General features: G+C 35.5%; 2 protein-coding genes across 9 annotated transcripts; both read left to right on the top strand.

The window, feature by feature from the left end:
* Window positions 1-1,600: 1,600 nt before the first annotated feature.
* On the top strand, window positions 1,601-10,346 carry LOC127442553 (alpha-2-HS-glycoprotein-like). Of its 7 annotated transcripts, none has more exons than XM_051700672.1 (7): window positions 1,601-1,852; window positions 2,824-2,934; window positions 3,104-3,188; window positions 3,290-3,441; window positions 3,528-3,632; window positions 3,768-3,845; window positions 4,011-4,527. In XM_051700672.1, the coding sequence occupies exons 1-7, from the start codon at window positions 1,643-1,645 to the stop codon at window positions 4,209-4,211; spliced, it is 942 nt and encodes a 313-aa protein (XP_051556632.1). In that variant the 5' UTR covers window positions 1,601-1,642; the 3' UTR covers window positions 4,212-4,527. The 7 variants fall into 7 exon arrangements, with proteins under 7 accessions (XP_051556632.1, XP_051556631.1, XP_051556630.1 ...); XM_051700671.1 differs by lacking the exons at window positions 2,824-2,934; window positions 3,104-3,188; window positions 3,290-3,441; ... (1 more) ...; window positions 3,768-3,845; window positions 4,011-4,527 and adding exons at window positions 8,643-8,753; window positions 8,923-9,007; window positions 9,109-9,260; ... (1 more) ...; window positions 9,587-9,664; window positions 9,830-10,346 and having other exon boundaries at window positions 1,602-1,852; XM_051700670.1 differs by lacking the exons at window positions 3,104-3,188; window positions 3,290-3,441; window positions 3,528-3,632; window positions 3,768-3,845; window positions 4,011-4,527 and adding exons at window positions 8,923-9,007; window positions 9,109-9,260; window positions 9,347-9,451; window positions 9,587-9,664; window positions 9,830-10,346 and having other exon boundaries at window positions 1,602-1,852.
* Window positions 10,347-12,539: 2,193 nt separating this feature from the next.
* LOC127442846 (alpha-2-HS-glycoprotein-like) lies at window positions 12,540-16,511 on the top strand. Of its 2 annotated transcripts, none has more exons than XM_051701080.1 (7): window positions 12,540-12,806; window positions 14,572-14,682; window positions 14,786-14,870; window positions 14,970-15,127; window positions 15,212-15,316; window positions 15,657-15,725; window positions 15,929-16,511. In XM_051701080.1, exons 1-7 carry the CDS (start codon window positions 12,597-12,599, stop codon window positions 16,274-16,276), a joined length of 1,086 nt encoding a protein of 361 aa, XP_051557040.1. In that variant the 5' UTR covers window positions 12,540-12,596; the 3' UTR covers window positions 16,277-16,511. The 2 variants fall into 2 exon arrangements, with proteins under 2 accessions (XP_051557040.1, XP_051557041.1); XM_051701081.1 differs by having other exon boundaries at window positions 12,540-12,810; window positions 14,576-14,682.
* The last annotated feature ends 505 nt before the right edge of the window (window positions 16,512-17,016 follow it).

The raw sequence follows: 17,016 nt of genomic DNA, 5'->3' as shown, positions 1-17,016 counted from the left end.
TATTCTTTGGACGTGCATGCTTTCTATGACTTTTGAATTTGTTACTCACCAGAAGTCGTGTCGATATAGTTATAATTATAATGGCTTCAATATATTCCTTAGAGAAATATGCTGAACAAAGGTTAGTCCTCATTCCTAATGTTGGGATTCTTCAGAAGCTATGCAGCGATGCTGTTTTTCCACAACAAGGAACACAACAATGTCTGGGGACCTTCCTTGACATCTTAATCTTACATCATAATGGGGCCGATTTCAAAACGAGTCGTCTTTTGCAGGTTGGAAACAATAAATGCTCTTTTTGAGCTAGATAAGAAGTTTTGATTTCTGAAACTTCCATTATGTTTTCATCCATGTCCAAATATCAAGGAAAATATGATTCATGACATGATCCCTTTAAGATACATTCTTATTGTCTAATTTCTCAATGTTTACAACTGCATTTTATTAGATCAGTATATTTAAATAAAAGAAAAATACATTAAAGATTGCCCTAGCTTATCATTGTTTTACTACTTCATCAAATTTGGGTTTGCACACATCTCACAATTTGCTCACCATTCATCGTAACTGGATTTCTGCAATACTAAGGCAAACAGAGGCACTTCAGATAAGCAAGTTTCCATTAAGTTAGGTTTGTTTTTCAGTATTTGGTTTTTGATAAGCATCTGGTAAAAACAAACATTCATTTAAAAGTATCTTTCAGAAGTATAAAAACTGACTCAGTAACAGTACAATTTTTGACCACAACAGTGCAATTAGAAGCCTTTCCGATTTACAGTATATTTATTTAAATTGCTGGAATAGCATGGATTTAAAGAATATATATATATATATATATATATACAGTATATACACATTACCAGTCAAACGTTTTGAAACACTTGACTGAAATGTTTCTCATGATCATAAAAATCTTTTGATCTGAAGGCGTATGCTTAAATGTTTGAAATTAGTTTTGTAGACAAAAATATAATTGTGCCACCATATTAATTTATTTCATTATAAATCTAAAATTTAATTACAAAAGCAAAGTGCCCAACATAGATGGGAACTCCTTCAATACTGTTTAAAAATCATCCCAGGGTGATACCTCAAGGAGACATTTGAGAAAATGTCAAGAGTACATTTCTGCAAATTCTAGGCAAAGGGTGACTACTTTGAAGATGCTAAAATATAACACAGTTTTGATTTATTTTGGATTTTGTTTAGTCACAACATAATTCCCATAGTTCCATTTATGTTATTCCATAGTTTTGATGATTTTACTATTATTCTAAAATGTGAAAAAAACATTTAATAAAGAATAAGTGTTTCAAAACTTTTGACCGGTAGTGTATATATATATTGAAGAATGACTAAAGGTGGAGCTGAGTGATTTCAATCAGGTTACATACAGTTGACTTTTCTGGGACAAGTCTAAAATCACACGTGCTTCCCGCAAACCAAATTGCAATGGACAACCCATTCAGTTTGCACAGTTATATTTACAGTTGTATTCAAAGTTCTTTGGCATCACTTGCATAACAGTAGTCATAATGTTTACATGTACACTGACCATTAGGTCAAGACTAGAAGGCAGGGTATATATATAACAAATTAAACTCTCACTTTTGGAGTTGAGGTTATTGCTTTTCTCATCGCCATGAAGTACTGGGCTACAGTCGCTGTTCTTGGGCTCCTGGTTATGAGGGCATGGGCACAGGACAAGGTGCCCTTAATCGGTCCACCCCCTTGTGAGTCCAAACATGCAAACGAAACTGCTCTGGTGGCACTGAATTTCCTTAACGCTCAGCACACCCACGGCTACAAATATGCCCTGAAACACATCGAGAAAATGAATATCCTCTTCAGGGTAAGACAATGAATCATCATGAAAGAAGCCTGTGTGATGCTGGTTGTAGCAGCATATCATGTGAATTGAGGTGTGTGGTGCATGATAGAAAATGCAATCGACGTTAGGGAGTTTCATTTTTATGGAAATATTCAGTTTTCAAGTCGTCAAGTCAACCTTTATTTATAGAGCACATTTAAAAACAACAGACGTTAACCCAACGTGCTTTACAGATCAAACAAACAAAATTACAGAGTGATATAAAAATGTAAAAAGTATTGATTCTTTGATTTTCTTCTCCACAATTTTCTGCAATTAATTGAGCCTGAACAGCTTTGTTTTATAGACAATTTCTGCCTAAGATATGTTAACTGTTTTTGGATTTTAAAACATCTGTTTATGTTTTTTGAAGAAATTTAGAAACTTTGAAAATCTCCCATTGACTTGTGGTGCATTCACATCATATCAGAACTATTGTAATTACAAAATACCGAACTCCTAAAGTCCTAAACTCTGAATTCTAAGAAATGTGTGAACAGCTCCTAGTAGAATCTCTGAGTTGTCATCTCATAATAACAGTGATTTGTACATGATGTGAATGCACCACTGGGACATGACAGAATGTTCAACATTCAAAGTCTAAACGACAGTGATGAAATCATTGTCTGATTAGCATGAATTATGATGTCTTCTTTACATTTAATTGTGATTGTGGTAATTCTTCACATTAGACAAAAATAAGAAGAAAAATATAATTTTTTATCTTGGCTGTTCCATGCATTCATATTAATGTAATCTCAAAACCATAGTTATTGTGTTCAACAGTTTACTAAGCACTAACCTAAGGCTAACAGTTTAAAAATGATTTTGCAGTGGTAATTTCTGCGTTTTTATATTAAGAGTGCATTGCAATTAAAAAAAGTGCATTCAAAGTCATGAATATACAGCTCATATTTTAATACAGGTCTAAATGGTTTGACTTCCCCTTATAGAAAGATGAACCAAACTCGTATCTCTTGGAGTTGGACTTGGTGGAAACTAAGTGTCATGTCTTAGATCCGACACCTGTGAGCCAATGCCCATTCAGGCCAAAACCTTTTGCGGTGAGGTCTATTTAATTAGCTTCAGTTTGTTCACATTTACTGTGGTAATGTTTGTTTCTTTAATACATATCAGATGATGATCTAGAATAGTGGTTCTCAACCTTTTTGACTCCAAGGCCCCCTAATTGAAAACCACTAATCTATAAGCATTGCTCTAATTGACTTTCAGGTAGTTGAGGCAGACTGCGATTTTGTCGTCTCAGATACAGCTCAAGGTCTTTCTGTTGTGGCATTCAAGTGTAAAACAAAGACAGGTAAGTGTACAAAAATGCAAAAAAGTAAAATAAGATCTTGTTTTAATGTTTACTGTGAGGTTTTAGTCTGACCTTTGTTTATCTGTTGTTTCTCGATTCAGCTCAAGACGGATGCGTGGGCTGCCCTATGCTCATTCATTTGAATGACACAGATGGTCTCAGGCTTGTTGAAGCCTCATTACATGATTTCAATACAAGACATAATCTAAATACTAAATTTGCACTTCTTGAAATTGGACGACTTGAATCCCAGGTAACATAAAATGGAAAAGGAGAATACAAATATTCTGTTATCTTCTAATATGGCTCTCCAACCTGTCATTTGTGTCTTTTTTTCAGGTTGTCGGTGGCGGGAACAGGTACATTGCAGAATACGCCATAATTGGGACTAACTGCACGAGTCATGATGATGATCATTGCATCCCCCAGAATCACACTGTTGCAGTAAGCATACTAACAAAAACAAGAAAACAAGACACTGTACTATGGCTGTTGAATATCTGTGTAGATGTGTCAATGTTTTATTTTTATTTCTTTTATTTTATGATCTAATCCATATTTGTGACACTCTTTTTGTAGACCCATGGCTTCTGTGTAGCTGAAGGTTCTTCTGAAAACCCACAACACAACAAAGTTGACTGCAAAATCCTCAAAACAGTAAATAACCCCTTGTCTTCATACATTGACACAATGCACATAACTAGTAAAAATCACAATGGGGAACATTGGTTTTACTGGATCAGAGATTAAAGGGATTTAAGGACACAACACAGCTTTGAAACTGGGGCACTCAAATTTGAAATATTTCTTCATTCATGACAGAACCAAGCCGAGGAACCACCAATCGATGCCACAGTGAAAGTCCCTCAACTTCTACACGCTCACACATCTGGACATCACTATGACCCTGCCATCCACGACACCAAACATCACAAGCTAACAGAGCACCACGACCCTGCTGCAAGCGGTCTGCTCTCTGGAGAATCCTTTGTGATAGTTTGCCAAAAGAAGGCCCTGTCGTAAAGAGGGAGGCCATTGCACCAGAGAGCCAGTCGTAGATGCAACAGTAGTGTCAGAAATAAAAGAAAAATTCAGACCTGATGACATTCCATGAACCAACCCATTAACATTATGACACACTCATAGATTGTTAAGGTCTTCAGACATACGAGTTCTGAGAATTCCAACAAACTGTATACTGAACCGCAGTCTGGCAGATTTTTATGTTTTATACCAAAGCATGTACATGTGTATATAAAACTGGCATAATATTACATCATTTTAAAGAAGCAATAAATGCTGTGACTGGTGTGGTGCCGTAATAAAATGTTTACCTTAATCAGTCTGGGATTACTACATAAACCAGTCCTGAAACACTGGTGAAGACTAGCATTATATTAACCCTAATATCCATTTTGGGAACCGAGACACCTCAAGGCCACTTTAATACCATGAAAAAAGTTCTTATTGTAACATAAATCATACTTTTATTAATTTAGCAGATGCTTTTATCCAAAGCGACTTACAAATGAGAAACACAACACAAGTTATTATGATAACATGAGAAGTGTTGCAATACAGAAAGCAGAATATACAGAATATAGAATACAGAAGTTCTAAAATTGCTCAGAGAAGTATAGGTTAAGAGCAGATATAAGTGAGTGAGAGAATAGTGAAAGTTTAAAGAACTTGTGCATATCCAGGGTCAAGTGCTCATGAAAGAACTGTGGCTTTAGATATTTCTTTAAAGTTGCAAGAGAACTGGCTGTTCAGGTAGGGATGAGAAGATCATTTTCAGTGTGGAACAGTGAAACATAAAGTTCAGGAAAGTGATTTTGTGCCTCTTTGTGTTTGTACCACGAGTTAGCACACATTCACCAATTGCAGGCTTCTGGAGGGCACATCGAGTTGCAAAAGTGAGAATTTGATGCAAGCAGCAATTGACAGCCAAAGAAGTGAGATAATAGGAGGTGGAATGTGTGCACTCTTGGGCTCATTGAAGACCAAACGTGCTGTAGTGAAGCTCTGTCTTTGCTAGACTGAGTTGGAGATGATGTTTTATCATCCAAGCCAATATGTCTGCCAGGCAGACTGAGACCTGTGTAGCTACTGTAGGATCATCAGGCTGGAATGAGAAATAGAGCTGCATGTCATTGGTGTAGCAGTGGTAGGAAAACCTTGTGCCTGGATGATAGGCCCAAGTAACACTTTGTGTATCTAAAAAAGGAGAGGGCCAAGCGCCGAACCTTGAGGTACCCCAATGAATAGTTGATGTGACTTAGACACCTCTCCTCCAACTTACCCAAAAGGACCTTCCTATAAAGTATGGCTCAACCAGCAGAGTGCAGTTAGAAGGATCTGGTGATTATAAACATAATGTTAGTCTTAATAACCGTGTAATCCATGGTTTATTATGTGATAAAAATAGCTTACTATATAATTCCTTACATGTTAAACAAAGACAGATGAAACAGTAGTACTGAATTTGTTATTCTGATGAAGGGCATGTAGCTCGAAATGTCACGTTAAGTTTTTGTGGTGAGGTCATGACATTTTTTGGGAGCAACAGTGTGCTGACTTTCCTGGAGTTTTTGTGGATGTATGTTTTTGGTCAGGCACCTGTATTCATTATATTCTTTGGACGTGCATGCTTTCTATGACTTTTGAATTTGTTACTCACCAGAAGTCGTGTCGATATAGTTATAATTATAATGGCTTCAATATATTCCTTAGAGAAATATGCTGAACAAAGGTTAGTCCTCATTCCTAATGTTGGGATTCTTCAGAAGCTATGCAGCGATGCTGTTTTTCCACAACAAGGAACACAACAATGTCTGGGGACCTTCCTTGACATCTTAATCTTACATCATAATGGGGCCGATTTCAAAACGAGTCGTCTTTTGCAGGTTGGAAACAATAAATGCTCTTTTTGAGCTAGATAAGAAGTTTTGATTTCTGAAACTTCCATTATGTTTTCATCCATGTCCAAATATCAAGGAAAATATGATTCATGACATGATCCCTTTAAGATACATTCTTATTGTCTAATTTCTCAATGTTTACAACTGCATTTTATTAGATCAGTATATTTAAATAAAAGAAAAATACATTAAAGATTGCCCTAGCTTATCATTGTTTTACTACTTCATCAAATTTGGGTTTGCACACATCTCACAATTTGCTCACCATTCATCGTAACTGGATTTCTGCAATACTAAGGCAAACAGAGGCACTTCAGATAAGCAAGTTTCCATTAAGTTAGGTTTGTTTTTCAGTATTTGGTTTTTGATAAGCATCTGGTAAAAACAAACATTCATTTAAAAGTATCTTTCAGAAGTATAAAAACTGACTCAGTAACAGTACAATTTTTGACCACAACAGTGCAATTAGAAGCCTTTCCGATTTACAGTATATTTATTTAAATTGCTGGAATAGCATGGATTTAAAGAATATATATATATATATATATATATACAGTATATACACATTACCGGTCAAACGTTTTGAAACACTTGACTGAAATGTTTCTCATGATCATAAAAATCTTTTGATCTGAAGGCGTATGCTTAAATGTTTGAAATTAGTTTTGTAGACAAAAATATAATTGTGCCACCATATTAATTTATTTCATTATAAATCTAAAATTTAATTACAAAAGCAAAGTGCCCAACATAGATGGGAACTCCTTCAATACTGTTTAAAAATCATCCCAGGGTGATACCTCAAGGAGACATTTGAGAAAATGTCAAGAGTACATTTCTGCAAATTCTAGGCAAAGGGTGACTACTTTGAAGATGCTAAAATATAACACAGTTTTGATTTATTTTGGATTTTGTTTAGTCACAACATAATTCCCATAGTTCCATTTATGTTATTCCATAGTTTTGATGATTTTACTATTATTCTAAAATGTGAAAAAAACATTTAATAAAGAATAAGTGTTTCAAAACTTTTGACCGGTAGTGTATATATATATTGAAGAATGACTAAAGGTGGAGCTGAGTGATTTCAATCAGGTTACATACAGTTGACTTTTCTGGGACAAGTCTAAAATCACACGTGCTTCCCGCAAACCAAATTGCAATGGACAACCCATTCAGTTTGCACAGTTATATTTACAGTTGTATTCAAAGTTCTTTGGCATCACTTGCATAACAGTAGTCATAATGTTTACATGTACACTGACCATTAGGTCAAGACTAGAAGGCAGGGTATATATATAACAAATTAAACTCTCACTTTTGGAGTTGAGGTTATTGCTTTTCTCATCGCCATGAAGTACTGGGCTACAGTCGCTGTTCTTGGGCTCCTGGTTATGAGGGCATGGGCACAGGACAAGGTGCCCTTAATCGGTCCACCCCCTTGTGAGTCCAAACATGCAAACGAAACTGCTCTGGTGGCACTGAATTTCCTTAACGCTCAGCACACCCACGGCTACAAATATGCCCTGAAACACATCGAGAAAATGAATATCCTCTTCAGGGTAAGACAATGAATCATCATGAAAGAAGCCTGTGTGATGCTGGTTGTAGCAGCATATCATGTGAATTGAGGTGTGTGGTGCATGATAGAAAATGCAATCGACGTTAGGGAGTTTCATTTTTATGGAAATATTCAGTTTTCAAGTCGTCAAGTCAACCTTTATTTATAGAGCACATTTAAAAACAACAGACGTTAACCCAACGTGCTTTACAGATCAAACAAACAAAATTACAGAGTGATATAAAAATGTAAAAAGTATTGATTCTTTGATTTTCTTCTCCACAATTTTCTGCAATTAATTGAGCCTGAACAGCTTTGTTTTATAGACAATTTCTGCCTAAGATATGTTAACTGTTTTTGGATTTTAAAACATCTGTTTATGTTTTTTGAAGAAATTTAGAAACTTTGAAAATCTCCCATTGACTTGTGGTGCATTCACATCATATCAGAACTATTGTAATTACAAAATACCGAACTCCTAAAGTCCTAAACTCTGAATTCTAAGAAATGTGTGAACAGCTCCTAGTAGAATCTCTGAGTTGTCATCTCATAATAACAGTGATTTGTACATGATGTGAATGCACCACTGGGACATGACAGAATGTTCAACATTCAAAGTCTAAACGACAGTGATGAAATCATTGTCTGATTAGCATGAATTATGATGTCTTCTTTACATTTAATTGTGATTGTGGTAATTCTTCACATTAGACAAAAATAAGAAGAAAAATATAATTTTTTATCTTGGCTGTTCCATGCATTCATATTAATGTAATCTCAAAACCATAGTTATTGTGTTCAACAGTTTACTAAGCACTAACCTAAGGCTAACAGTTTAAAAATGATTTTGCAGTGGTAATTTCTGCGTTTTTATATTAAGAGTGCATTGCAATTAAAAAAAGTGCATTCAAAGTCATGAATATACAGCTCATATTTTAATACAGGTCTAAATGGTTTGACTTCCCCTTATAGAAAGATGAACCAAACTCGTATCTCTTGGAGTTGGACTTGGTGGAAACTAAGTGTCATGTCTTAGATCCGACACCTGTGAGCCAATGCCCATTCAGGCCAAAACCTTTTGCGGTGAGGTCTATTTAATTAGCTTCAGTTTGTTCACATTTACTGTGGTAATGTTTGTTTCTTTAATACATATCAGATGATGATCTAGAATAGTGGTTCTCAACCTTTTTGACTCCAAGGCCCCCTAATTGAAAACCACTAATCTATAAGCATTGCTCTAATTGACTTTCAGGTAGTTGAGGCAGACTGCGATTTTGTCGTCTCAGATACAGCTCAAGGTCTTTCTGTTGTGGCATTCAAGTGTAAAACAAAGACAGGTAAGTGTACAAAAATGCAAAAAAGTAAAATAAGATCTTGTTTTAATGTTTACTGTGAGGTTTTAGTCTGACCTTTGTTTATCTGTTGTTTCTCGATTCAGCTCAAGACGGATGCGTGGGCTGCCCTATGCTCATTCATTTGAATGACACAGATGGTCTCAGGCTTGTTGAAGCCTCATTACATGATTTCAATACAAGACATAATCTAAATACTAAATTTGCACTTCTTGAAATTGGACGACTTGAATCCCAGGTAACATAAAATGGAAAAGGAGAATACAAATATTCTGTTATCTTCTAATATGGCTCTCCAACCTGTCATTTGTGTCTTTTTTTCAGGTTGTCGGTGGCGGGAACAGGTACATTGCAGAATACGCCATAATTGGGACTAACTGCACGAGTCATGATGATGATCATTGCATCCCCCAGAATCACACTGTTGCAGTAAGCATACTAACAAAAACAAGAAAACAAGACACTGTACTATGGCTGTTGAATATCTGTGTAGATGTGTCAATGTTTTATTTTTATTTCTTTTATTTTATGATCTAATCCATATTTGTGACACTCTTTTTGTAGACCCATGGCTTCTGTGTAGCTGAAGGTTCTTCTGAAAACCCACAACACAACAAAGTTGACTGCAAAATCCTCAAAACAGTAAATAACCCCTTGTCTTCATACATTGACACAATGCACATAACTAGTAAAAATCACAATGGGGAACATTGGTTTTACTGGATCAGAGATTAAAGGGATTTAAGGACACAACACAGCTTTGAAACTGGGGCACTCAAATTTGAAATATTTCTTCATTCATGACAGAACCAAGCCGAGGAACCACCAATCGATGCCACAGTGAAAGTCCCTCAACTTCTACACGCTCACACATCTGGACATCACTATGACCCTGCCATCCACGACACCAAACATCACAAGCTAACAGAGCACCACGACCCTGCTGCAAGCGGTCTGCTCTCTGGAGAATCCTTTGTGATAGTTTGCCAAAAGAAGGCCCTGTCGTAAAGAGGGAGGCCATTGCACCAGAGAGCCAGTCGTAGATGCAACAGTAGTGTCAGAAATAAAAGAAAAATTCAGACCTGATGACATTCCATGAACCAACCCATTAACATTATGACACACTCATAGATTGTTAAGGTCTTCAGACATACGAGTTCTGAGAATTCCAACAAACTGTATACTGAACCGCAGTCTGGCAGATTTTTATGTTTTATACCAAAGCATGTACATGTGTATATAAAACTGGCATAATATTACATCATTTTAAAGAAGCAATAAATGCTGTGACTGGTGTGGTGCCGTAATAAAATGTTTACCTTAATCAGTCTGGGATTACTACATAAACCAGTCTTGAAACACTGGTGAAGACTAGCATTATATTAACCCTAATATCCATTTTGGGAACCGAGACACCTCAAGGCCACTTTAATACCATGAAAAAAGTTCTTATTGTAACATAAATCATACTTTTATTAATTTAGCAGATGCTTTTATCCAAAGCGACTTACAAATGATGCCATTAAATTTTATGCATTAAAGGAATGTTCCAGGTTAAAAAACTTTTTATTCATCCAAAAGGTCCAATTTTGTCATTATTTACCCACACTCACGAATTTCCACATTCATATGTATGAATTTCTTTCTTCTGTGGAACACAAAAGTAGATGTTAGGCTGAATGTTAACCTCAGTCACCAGTGCAGATCTCCAAATGCATGTTATTTATTTAAAAAAAAGTAAAAAATAAAACTGTTACAAAACAAGGAATGCAAAAACATGACATGACAACAGGGACCATGAACATAGAAATGAACCAATGCCACATCTCACCAAAGTAAGATCATGAATAAACTCTCAGTAATCAGCTAAAGACAGTTCGAAGCATGGGGGAATACACAAACATTCATTGAAAACAGGAAACAGGAAATTAAAGACGGGAAGCACAAAAGACCCCAAAAGAACCCCAGAGTCTTACAGTTTCTCACTGGGAGATTAATATGGATTGAAGGAAATTTAACAAAGCAAAGTAGTAATCCCTGATTTGACCTAAAAATGAAAAAGATGCAGGAATGCCAAATCAGTCACATAAAAATACTGAACGAAGTGTCTGAATAGCCTACTTAGGCTATATAAATGAGAGAAATGTACACATCTGTACAGATCTGATCCAACAGTGAAAAAGGATTTTGTGTCTTCTATTTTTTTTTTTTTAAATAGCTATTTTTGATCAATGAACAACTAACTTCGCAAACCTGAGAAGCAATTGATAGGTGTAGGACACAAGCTGTAGCAAATTTGAAATGGAAAAAATCCTGCACACAATCTAAATATACACACACTATATAAATAGCTATTTTTGAAAATGTACTCAAAATGTTACCCCTGACTCCTCAACGTGTGCCTGTGTGATCATGTTGTGTGTTTACAAGACTACACTGCATTTTCTTAATTAGTTTTTTTGTCTTGTTTTCCAGTAAAAATATCTCAACATTCATCGAAAACAAGATTAATTTACTTGATAAGCAAAATTGAGGAGCAGTTCATTATTCATTTATTTGTCCATGATTAAATGCTTTTTTATTTTTTCAGCTGGTTTTCTAATTTATTGATTCTTGTTTAACTAACTTTATTAACATTTTTAACAGTCTTGTGGATCTTGACCATTAAATATTAACTCTAAATATGATTCAAACTGTTTTTACTAAAGGAATACATGAATTAAGGATTCCCCTAGTTTAATGAATAAACAAATATGGTACATTTCTCCAGAAATTTGTGGCAGCTGTGTATATTTGAGTTTTTTATGAATCTCAGATTAACAACATATTTCAGTCTCCAAGAATCTTATACAATCCCAAACTTTAAATTGAAAAGTGCCTTTTTATCCTTTTTAAAAGGAAATGAAGGACAAAATGAAATTTTACATAACAATAATTACACTCTCCATACTTGATTAAATGTGTTTACATACATCTTTCATGTTGCTCACCATTGCATTGGTGTGAACAGTAATTGGATTGGATGTCTTATGCAAATAAGGCACTTCAGAAAAACAAGTTTACATTAATTTGTTTGCTTTTCAGTGTTGGGTTTTCGATAAGCGCCAGGAAACTGCAAAAACATCATTTCCAACTAGTGACATTAAAACATGTTTTAAAATCAAAAGCCTCTCACATTTATGCAGTATTTCCTTAAACAGCACAAATGAAATGAATTCACTAAAATGAAACTTTGAATGATTACAAAAATTAAAGTGCAACTTAGTGATTTCAATCTGGTTTCATACCGTTGACTTTTCTCACTAAGGACATGATCAAAGTCTAAATGCACCCTTGCTTCCCCAAACCAAATTTTAATGGAACGCCCACTTGATTTGTACAGTTTCATTTACTTTGGCATTCAAAGATGGTTCATTGGTGTCATTTGCGTAACAGAAGTCAGAATGTCTACATTTACATTGACCATGTGGTCAAGACTAAAGTGCAGGGTATATAAATATATATACAACCAATCAAACTCAGTCACATTCTGTCTGCGTATTCACATTAGGAGTTGAGGTTATTGCATTACGGCATGAAGCTCTGGGCTACAGTCGCTGCTCTTGGGCTCCTGGTAATAGGGGCATGGGCACAGGGGGTGATGCCCACCGTCAGCTTGCTGCCCTGTGACTCCCCAGAGGCCGAAGCAGCGGCTCTGGTGGCACAGGACTTCCTCAATGCTCAGCACACCCACGGCTACAAATATGCCCTTAATCGCATTGAGGAAATCAAGATCATATCCAAGGCAAGTCTATTGGTAATGTGAAATAATATGAAATCTAAAAATATACAGGTTTGTCTGGAAAAAAATAGGCTCAGTTTGTATTATTTGTGACAAAGTCTAAAATCATATATTTCTTGATAAAATCTGCTGCATATATTCATATACATATACAATGTTTTTCACTGCAATAGTTACAGTGTCAAATAGTTTACAAAGCACAGACTCATATATCAGGCTATAAGCTTGCATTTTGGAATTGATAGTTACCTTTGCAAAAGTTTTTGAAAGATTATTTCTGAATTAAGGGTCGTTCACAACAAATGTGTTTTTGTGTCCGTCTACGCTCTTTTTCCATTGTTTTTCTATGTAAACATGCACTAGTCTAGATGGATATCTCTGACCATTGCGGCACGTCCAGTTGTTTTTATCAGTATCTCGTGCAGAAGCACCATGATTTTTAGATGCTGTGTCAGTTAACAAGGATGTCAACTTCTAAAAGTGCCCCTCAAGACATATTGTATGTGTTGCATCTATCTTTTTGAGTGCAAGAACGTGTGCGGTCTAAATGGCGTCTTAAGGCCCTGATAAACTTAATATGAAATCGAAGAATGAATGTGTGTGATGTCATTTTTCAAGAACATGTCATATATTTTTTTTATTAGTCTACAAAAGGAAATAAATCTACTCAAATACTTTTTGTGCCCATTCACTCTTTTGCCATTCACACATCTGCCCATAGTAAAATATGACCCTAATTTCTTCATTCTTTTTCTGTATTCTTCCTATTAACACTCTTTTATACACCAATCTTTGCAGTAGTATCAGTGTCATCATAAATTAAAATAACAGTGTAATTGTCAAATATTTTGGCCAGCATGTTTGTGCATTAGCGTCATGAATTCAAAAGGTAAACAAGACAAATTGCACATTTTCTACTGCATATTACTTTTAATCATCATCGAATGGTTAAACATCTTTTACTGATTTAATGTAAATTCTACTCATAGAATGGGGCATAAAGTCACACATTTTAATGTCTCATTAGTTAAGGTTTTACTGAGTGTCCTCATATTTAAATATACCTCTAAACGCCTCCTACAGTGGTGTGGTGGGTGTCTGAGTGTTCGCAAATAGTACACTGTTGCTCGGCTGTTTCAAACTTCTTTTCCCTTACAAAAAATCTAAACTAGCCGCAAACTTGCAGCAACTTGCCGCTTGTTATTTTCACATGCAAATGAGCTTTTGATTCGGCGCAAATGTTTGCCAGAAGTTTGCAGCTCTTCGCCGGTAATTATGAACCTCTGGCAAACTTTTGGCAACAATGGACAATTTGCCACAAGTTTGGTGCAAAGCTCATTTGTATGTGAAAATTATCTGTGGCAAATTTGCCATGAACTCTTGATTTTCATAAGGGTTTACCCCTGAATGAAGAAGAACTTCTCCGGATGTATATCGGGGACCTTTAGACTACAAAATAACGCACCACTTCTTAATATACAGTTCATACAGTATTTGAATACAAGTTTATTCAACTAATAGTTCAGATTCTTCTCAATTTTAAAGTTATGTCGCAAATCAGCTTTTCACCTATCAACCTTCAACCAAAGTTTAGGCACTAGCTTGAATCTTCTAGTGGAAAGATGGCACTTTGCTTAGTAAAATTTGCTTAGCAATAAGGTACTCAAAGCCATGCCATATTTAGCTGGGATTGTATCCATAATATAGCACAGTCTCTCTATTATTGCTTAAATAAATGAAGTTCTAAGATTTTAATGTCTTTTTGTAGCCAGGTGAAGTGGACACGTATCTTTTGGAGTTGGACTTGCTAGAAACAACATGTCATGTCTTAGATCCGACACCAGTGAGTCAATGTCCAGTCAGACAAAAACAATTTACGGTGAGATCTGTTTAACTAGCTTCAGTTTATTTACACTTACTTTGCTAATGTTTGTTTTGCTAGTACAAAATCATCTAGAAGTATCACTCTTGTCTACTTCTAGGCAGTTGAGGCAGATTGTGATTTTGCCCTATCAAATACAACTCAAGGTCTGTCTGTTGTGGCATTCAAGTGTAAATCAGAGATTGGTAAGTACGAAACATGAAAATAAGTATGTTGTTTTAATTTATTTTCACAGTGAGGAACGGTGAGGTCTTAGTCTGCTCTTTGTTTTTTGTTGTGTCTAGAGTCAGAGGAGGATATATGTCTAGGCTGCCGTCACCTCATTCCTTTTAATGACACAGATGGCATTCAGCTCATTGAAACCTCATTAGATGATTTCAATAAAAAACATACATTAAATACTAAATTTGTACTTTTTGAAATTGGACGAATGGCATACCAGGTAATGTAAAATGGAAAGGTAAACATCTTCATAAAGTAAAGACAATATGGCACCCTAACCATTCTTCTTCTATCTTTTGTACAGGTTGTCAGTGGTGGAAACAAGTACTTTGCAGAATACGGCATAATTGGGACAAACTGCACAAGTCATGATGATGATATATGCATCCCCCAGAATCACACTGTTGCTGTAAGCATACTTCATAAATTAAACTTAATAGAAAAAGGGATAGCGCGATGTGATGTAATGTAATAACTTTGCCTCTGAAAATATGTTCCTTTTTGACATCACAAAAGCAGAATGGATGGTTTTACTTTTTAAAACCATCCATTTTGGTACGCAATTCACACTTTTCATAATCCAATAAAATATGGCGGATGAAATCAAGTCCCATCCTACATTTTTTGTCTCGTATCCTGTCGCACTCTGAAAAATGTCAGATTGTAAAAGTAAAATGGGTGTTTCATTATGTGAATGGCATTTCATGTTGACTTTAAAGTGTCTAATCTATATTTGTGACCATTTTTAGATCCATGGCTTCTGTCAAGCTGAAGGTTCTGCCAAACTGAATAAAGTTGACTGCAGTATCTTCAACCCAGTAAATAACTCCTTGTCTTCATACATTAATACAATGTAAATCTAAAACTAGTAAATCACATTTTAATAATCAATATTATACAAAAAATAAAATAAAATAAAAAATAATTAAACTCAGACATAGATTAAACTAAGGCAGACATGAAAGGGATTTCAATCTTATAACTGGGTTTGAAGTTTTCACTATTCTTTTATTTTTGACAGGCCCAAGTTGTAGACCCAGCAACCAATGCCAAAGGGCCAGTCCAACAACTTCTACATGCGCATACTTCTGGACCTCAGCACAACCCAACCATCCACGGTCTTAAACATCACAAGCTGACACACCTTCATGACCCTTCTGCAAGCGGTCTGCTCTCTGCTGAATCTTCTGAATCAGCCGAGTTAGTGGTGCCAAAGAAAGCTCCTTTTGTCAAGAGGGAAGTCGCTGAACCAGAAGGGCCAGCCGCCAATGCAACTGCAGATGCAGCTGTAGTGGCAGAAAAAACACCCATTCCTTTTGAGCCAATACTCCTCGTGCCGATCTGTCCAGGACAAAAGAAACATTTCTGATCTGGTGGTGTTCCATGAATTAACCCTTTTAGATGACATTGTTTAGGTCCTAAGATCTTTTAGGGTTTGTCCTGTCGAGTTCTGAGAATGCCAGCAAGCTAAACACTGAACACATATCTACAGTCTATCAGGAGTAAATGTTTTATATTAAAGCAGGTACATGTTTTAACAAAACTGGCATTATGTTACTGTGCCTGATTTATACTGTAATGCTGCAATAAAACATTTACCTTGATCAGTCTGGGCTCTCTACCATCCTGAAACACTGATGAAGAGAAACATCATATAAAAGTCTCCAAAATATACAAAGTGAATTACAGGGGATTCAAGCTATCCATTTAATCACTACATGCATTCCTTGGGAAAAGAGCCCATGACCTTCCTGTTGCTAGTAGCACACTCTGCTAGTGTTGAGCTAATTGAGCTACAGCAGTCATATACACCCTCAAGAAAATATTTTTTTAAGATTTACGCATTTCAATTGCATAACAAAATTCCATAAAACTGAATTGAGTAATCTTTAATAAAATAAAATAATGAAATATTGTAAGTTTAAAAATAATAATTTAGTTTAACATAACACAGTTCAATTTGATGGAATTTTATCTAAAGTCTAAGTCTAAAAATAGGCAAAAATATTTTTTTGGGTGTAGTTTTCAATGCATTTTAAGTTTTCAACAGCAGCATTTTACCCTAATAGAATTTAGATGTGAACAAATTCAATTAAATATTAGTTCAAT

Source organism: Myxocyprinus asiaticus, chromosome 6 (genome assembly GCF_019703515.2).
Source record: "Myxocyprinus asiaticus isolate MX2 ecotype Aquarium Trade chromosome 6, UBuf_Myxa_2, whole genome shotgun sequence".
In the NCBI taxonomy this organism is placed as follows: Eukaryota; Metazoa; Chordata; class Actinopteri; order Cypriniformes; family Catostomidae; genus Myxocyprinus; species Myxocyprinus asiaticus.
Note: the sequence above shows the minus strand (reverse complement) of the source record. Positions and strands in the feature narration are given on the sequence as shown.

Bases quoted from the DNA above. Each gene is read 5' to 3' on its own strand.
- LOC127442846 (XM_051701080.1), top strand. From the start codon at position 12,597: ATGAAGCTCTGGGCTACAGTCGCTGCTCTTGGGCTCCTGGTAATAGGG. The intron at 14,683-14,785 runs GTGAGATCTGTT...GTCTACTTCTAG, and splicing joins TCAGACAAAAACAATTTACG to GCAGTTGAGGCAGATTGTGA. The intron at 14,871-14,969 runs GTAAGTACGAAA...TGTTGTGTCTAG, and splicing joins CAAGTGTAAATCAGAGATTG to AGTCAGAGGAGGATATATGT.
- LOC127442553 (XM_051700671.1), top strand. From the start codon at position 1,643: ATGAAGTACTGGGCTACAGTCGCTGTTCTTGGGCTCCTGGTTATGAGG. The intron at 1,853-8,642 runs GTAAGACAATGA...TTCCCCTTATAG, and splicing joins AAATGAATATCCTCTTCAGG to AAAGATGAACCAAACTCGTA. The intron at 9,452-9,586 runs GTAAGCATACTA...CTCTTTTTGTAG, and splicing joins CCCAGAATCACACTGTTGCA to ACCCATGGCTTCTGTGTAGC.